Genomic DNA, 6,525 nt, shown 5'->3' on the forward strand with positions numbered 1-6,525 from the left:
CAAGGCGGCTCAAACATGAAGCTACCGTTAAAAAAAAAATACGTGTATGTATATACATATATATATTCTTATTAAAACATATAATTCTCTCTCTAAAATTAAGTTATTTTCATATATAATATATTGTATATCCCTACATTTCATATGAAAAAAATTTAAAAAAATAAAATATATGGATGTATGGATGGAAACCTGTGGGGTATTTATTTGTTTATAAAATTTTTTATACATATGAATATAAAATGGGAAAACACAACACACACCCCACACACCACACACACACAACCCCCACACACACACACGACACACACGCCTCCCCACACACACACAAACACCCACACACACCCACACATTTTATATTATATATATATATATTAATATATATATATATATAATTTTATTTTAAATATATTATTTATATAATATATATATATGTATTTGTATCTAGGGATGTATATCACACACACACCCCCACCCCACCACACACACACACACACACACAAAACACACACCACACAACCCCCATCTCTTATATATAATATAAAATTTATTAAATATTATTATATATTAAACTATATATTTTAATTATATAAATATTATTATATTATATTATAAAATATATAAATGCCCACACACCCACCTCCACACAAAACACACACACACACACAAACACCACACACAACCCCACACCCACCCCCAAAAACCACCATAATATATATATATATATAAATATATATATATATATATATATTATTTTAACATATATATATATATATATATATATATATATAATACATAAAATATATATATATATATATAATTTTATATATAAACATCTATATATATTTTAAAATATATATTTTATTGTTTTATGTATAATTTCCGCACCACATATGTGGGATACATTAAAAAATAATATATATAATTTTATTATATATAAAAAAATATATATTTTATATATTTATATAAAATAATAATATAAAATAAAAAATAAAATATATATAAATATTATATAATATTTTATATATTAACATATTATTTAAATAGATATATATATATATATTTTATATATATATATTATATAATTTTAAAATATATATTAAAAATTATATATATATATAGATAATAAAATAAATTTTTTTATATATATATTTTATGAAAATATATTTTATATTTATGCATCCCCTTGTTTGTATATACATATACTAATAATTTCAATTTTCTACCTGCATCCTATCTACATTATATAAATATATTATATATTTTATATATTTTATACTATATATATATATATTATTTATATATAAATATATTATATTTTAAAAACAACAAAATAAATATATATTATATAAAAATATATATTAAAATTATATATATATTATATATAAAATACACACACACACAAACACACAACCCCCACATTGGGGCCGGGGTTTTGGGGGTCCCGTGTGTTTTGCATGTGCGCGCGTGTGGTGGGGTGTGAATTTCTTAAACTATCTTTCTCTACATAATTTTATTATATTATATATATATATTATATATATTATATATATATTATACACCCCACACACACACACCACACAAACCACCACACGCACATAAACCAAAATTTTATCTAAAATGTTCGTTTATAATATTATATTTAAAATATATATAATATAATATAATATAAAATATATTTTATATATATATATAGATAAAATGAACACACATATAAATCAAGACATTTAAAAATATTAAATTTAGAAAACCCCACACACGTAAAGTTTACTGTTTGTGTGTGTGTGTGTTTTGTTGTGGTGTGTGTGGGGTTTTTGTTGGGGTTGTGTGTGTGTGTGTGGTTTTTTTTTTTTTGTGTTTGTGTGTGTTTTTTTGTGTATTCCCGAAAGTGTTTTTATCCAAATGATCTGTGGGTTTTCCTTTCCCCTGAAGCTTCTTAGCCACCGCAAGTCCAACAGAGAGGCCAGATTTACAAATGCGCCTTAAAAGCGGCAAGTACCTGTTATATTTCGTCACTTTTTTTTTTCCCCCTAGCTTTAAGTTCCTTTTCTTTCTCGTTTTTCCCAAAATTATTGAGAAATTGTTTCCCCCCAAAAATTGTTGTTTATAAACGGCGCTCCCACCATCGTTATCCGAAGTAGTCGACTAGCAATTGTCCCGTTGAGTTTCGGTCAGTGTTTTTCAGGATGCGATAGTGTTTAGGAGGTGGGGTTTTCCCCCGCGTTTGTTTTTTCTACACAAAGAGGGGGCCAAAAAAAAAGGGGAAAGTCCAGGGCCCTTTTAAAATTTTGCTTTTTTTCGAGTAAAATTTTTTGAGTTGGAAAAAGTAAAAAAAGGTTATATTAATACTTCTTTTTAAAAAACTGCCGTATTGGGCCCTAATTCGGTTTTTGTTTTTTTTCAGTTTCCTTATGGTACAAGGAATTTTCCCTCAGTTGGGAAAGAATGAAAGATCATAAAAAAGGATACTTTTCATCTGTGAAATTTTTTCTTTCGCAAATTGATAAAATAACAAGATTCCTGCAAAATTAGTTGAAAAACTGAAACAAGAAAAACAATTATCCAATGCATAATAATTACAAGGTTGGGTGGCTGGATGAAACCCAAAAAAATTACTCGTTTTGGGGTTTTTCCACCTAAAGGTGTTTTGCCAATTTTAACAGGAGTCGGTTTACCGTGTGAGTGGGTTGGTGAACCCCCCCCCAGCCAACCTTGCCCAGTTACCCTGTTTAAACATTTGAGCGGGGCAGCCAGCCAACCCGGGTGACAGGCAAAGGGCGGTACGTGTGCCCCAAAAGTCCCAAACCCCGTGGGACTAAGAAACGTGCCAACAAGTCGGCCACGTGCGAGTGAAAAGGGCCCCCAAAGAGTCGACCAGCATGGTTTAAACCCAAGCGTGCCAGGGGAGGCGGGCCGCGTGTGACTAAGAGCGGGGCCAACGATTCGACCAGCATGTTTACGGGGAGCGGGGCCAACCCCAGTCGACCCGTGTGAAAAGAGCGTGCCAACGAGGGCGACCACGTGTGACTAAAGGGGTGGGCCCAAAGAGTCGACCAGAAAGTGACTGAAGCGTGCCAAAGAGTCGACCAAACGGGTGACTAAGAGCGTGCCCCAAAGGGGTCGACCAAACATTGACTGGAGCGTGCCAACGATTCCGGGAAAAACGTGTTTCTAAAGCGTGCCAACGAGTCCCACAAGGGGACGGGGAGCGTTTCCAAAACGAGGCGGGCAGCGTGTGACTAAAGCGGGGCCAACGTTTAACCAGCGTGTGACCCAAGGCGTGGGCCCAAAGATCGACCAGCGGGGTTTTACTGAGAGCGTACCAAAAGAGTTTGAAACCCGCATGTTTTGAGAGCGTGGCCCCCGAGTCGCCAGCGTGGGGACTGAGGAGCGTCCAACCCATTTTGACCAGCCTGTGACTGAGAGCGTGCCAACGAGTCGACCAGCGTGTGAGGAGAAACGTGCCAACGGCGACCCGTGTGGGCTGAAGAGGGGCCCCCGAGGCGGGCAGCGTGCGAGGGAGAGCGTGCCAGCGAGGCGGGCAGCGTGCGTGGTCAAGAATTCTGTTTGCATGTGAGTCAGTCAGCCAGTGTGTAAGTGAGCGGATGAGTGAATGAGTGAGTCAGTCAGTCCGCTATATTTTTCAATGATTGAGCCAGTCAGCCATTCTGTGTGTGAATGAATGAGTCAGAGTCAGCCAGCGTGTGAACAAGTGAGAGAGTGAATGTGTCAGTGAATCGGCCAGTGTGCGATTGAATGAATGAGTGAGTGAGTGAGTCATCGAGTACTGTTTCATGCCACTTCATCAAGATGCAAATTAATGAAAATTGGCGATGAGTCATGAGAGTCTGTAAATATTATTTGAAGATTAGTATCAAGGCAAATTATTGTGTGATTGCGCATAATGAATCAGTCTGAACAGACTGGCTGGGCTTACATTCGCGCAAACCCAGGCACATGAAGGAATGACAGTGTGGTGCGATTGGGTAAAATTTATCTAAAGGCCTATGGACCGAGGACTGAAGATGCAAACGAGATTTTCAAAGGATCGAAGCCTTGGTCCTATCGAGGGTTTCTGTAACCTTTCACTCCTTATGTATGACGAGGTAGGATATTGGTAGAGCCTAGGAACAGCTGCATGCCGTCACTGGATTCTCTTGAAGACGGACTGGAAGGGTTTGAGTAGCCTATCCGAATCTACTAACTGCCTGTTTAAAACGCTCTATGGTTTGGTCGCATAGTTCTGGGACGAATTGCGTGTTTGTTCGTGTTGTTTATAAGGAAAAGACCAGCGTATATAATGGTATGTGCTGCCGTCGCCATCAGGTCGCGTTGAGGCAGAGCGTGTGTTCATGGATGAATCACTGAATAATGAATGTTCGTCTGCAGGCACCCGACGATGTGCGGAGGGGAGGATGATCACCTCATGCTTCCTCTGCAGGAGCCCTTCAAACCCCCCACAGTGAGGCTGGACTCGAGCAGTGCCAGGGTGTACTCCGTCCCCAAGGAGGAGCTGAACAAGATTACCGAGGAAGTTCCTCCACTTTTCCAGGTAGTTCCCGGCAAAATGCAATGCTCAGCGGTTAGGATACAAGCCGAGGATTATTAACTTTTTTCCTCGCCAATTAGCACCTCGGGTTGATGAGAATGGATACAGAATGGTATTTAATTAGCGTTGTTTATAGAATGGTTTCATATAAGTAATTACTTACCAAACAAGTAATTAACAATAAATTGTTACTGCATACTGATGAAACTTTAAATACATTTTCTCTTGCCTCCAAATCACAAACGCTTAGGGATCCTCTCGTCTGGGAATCTTTGACAATTTTTGTCCTTACAATACAATACAATAATTTTGTAAATATATGTTATGGATGTGAAAATTTAGAACCTTATTGCATCATATTGCCAGGAATTAGCACACCAGCCGAAGGAAGAAAATAATTGTTAGTGCATATGAACATTACCAATTATGATTATTGTAATATCAATGATGATGATGCTAGTAACAATATTTAGAAAAATAACAAGATTGCAGATAATATATTATGCTATGCTAAAAACCTGCCTGTAGTGATTTTTATTCCTAGTCCAACACCCTCATACGTATAGAGCAGTCACTAATATAAAAAAAAAAATCCTTTTCAGGCAATTCAGAGTCACGTCGACGGCTTGGTAGAGTTGCTGGACTTACTGCGACAGAATCCTGAGTCTGTGCATCTCCGGCATGACCAAGACACGCCCCTCCACGCCGCCTGCCACGCCCACAACCTCCCCGCTCTTACGGAATTGCTTGTTAGAGGAGCGCAGGTGTGTTATTAGCCATTTGATTATTAGACTGTTATATAGACAATGAAGATTTCCTTACAGGTGTTATTGCGAATATCATACAGAAATACAAAGTAGTAACCGACAAAAAAATGGGTGGTGATATCGGATGTAGATTATATATATATATATATATAATTATATATTATTATATATATATATATATATATATATATATAATATATATATATAATATTATTATATATATATATATATATTATATATTATATTATATATATATATATATATATTATATATATATTATATTATATTATATATAGATTAATAATACTTAGTATATATATATTATATACATATTATATTATATAATATTCTATATTATATGTTATAATATTATATTCTAATGTTTTATATATATATATATATTTATATAATCTAATCCGATAAACACACCATTGTTTGTCGGTCTACTACTTTGTATTCTGTATGATATCGCAATAAACCTGTAATGGAAACTCATGTCTATATACGTCTATAATCAATCTAAAAACACCTGCGCTCCCCTAAAAGCAATTGTAAGAGGGGGTTGGGCCTGGAGGCGGCGTGGAGGGGCGTGTCTTGGTCATGCCGGAGATGCACAGACTCAGGATTCTGTCGCAGTAAGTCCAGCAACTCTACCAAGCCGTCGACGTGACTCTGAATTGCCTGAAAAGGATTTTTTTTTTTATATTAGTGACTGCTCTATACGTATGAGGGTGTTGGACTAGGAATAAAAATCACTACAGGCAGGTTTTTAGCATAGCATAATATATTATCTGCAATCTTGTTATTTTTCTAAATATTGTTACTAGCATCATCATCATTGATATTACAATAATCATAATTTGGTAATGTTCATATGCACTAACAATTTTTTCTTCCTTCGGCTGGTGTGCTAATTCCTGGCAATATGATGCAATAAGGTTCTAAATTTTCACATCCATAACATATATTTACAAAATTATTGTATTGTATTGTAAGGACAAAATTGTCAAAGATTCCCAGACGAGAGGATCCCTAGCGTTTGTGATTTGGAGCAAGAGAAAATGTATTTAAGTTTCATCAGTATGCAGTAACAATTATTGTATTACTTGTTTGGTAAGTAATTACTATATGAAACCATCTTCCAAAAAGCATTCCCCAGAACGGGAAAGACGGATCCCTAAGTGGGAGGAATTACCATCGTATGCATCA

General features: G+C 35.8%; 1 protein-coding gene across 1 annotated transcript in view; it reads left to right on the forward strand.

Annotated features, from left to right (window-relative positions):
• Nucleotides 1–4,363: 4,363 nt before the first annotated feature.
• LOC119573187 (D-beta-hydroxybutyrate dehydrogenase, mitochondrial-like) overlaps nt 4,364–6,525 on the forward strand; it is a gene marked incomplete in the record, with an annotated part of 39,108 nt that continues 36,946 nt past the window's right edge. The window contains 2 exon segments of the mRNA XM_037920274.1: nt 4,364–4,552; nt 5,152–5,315. Of these exon segments, the coding sequence (XP_037776202.1) occupies nt 4,376–4,552; nt 5,152–5,315 (341 nt within the window).

This window comes from Penaeus monodon, chromosome 5 (assembly GCF_015228065.2).
Source record: "Penaeus monodon isolate SGIC_2016 chromosome 5, NSTDA_Pmon_1, whole genome shotgun sequence".
Taxonomy (NCBI): domain Eukaryota; kingdom Metazoa; phylum Arthropoda; class Malacostraca; order Decapoda; family Penaeidae; genus Penaeus; species Penaeus monodon.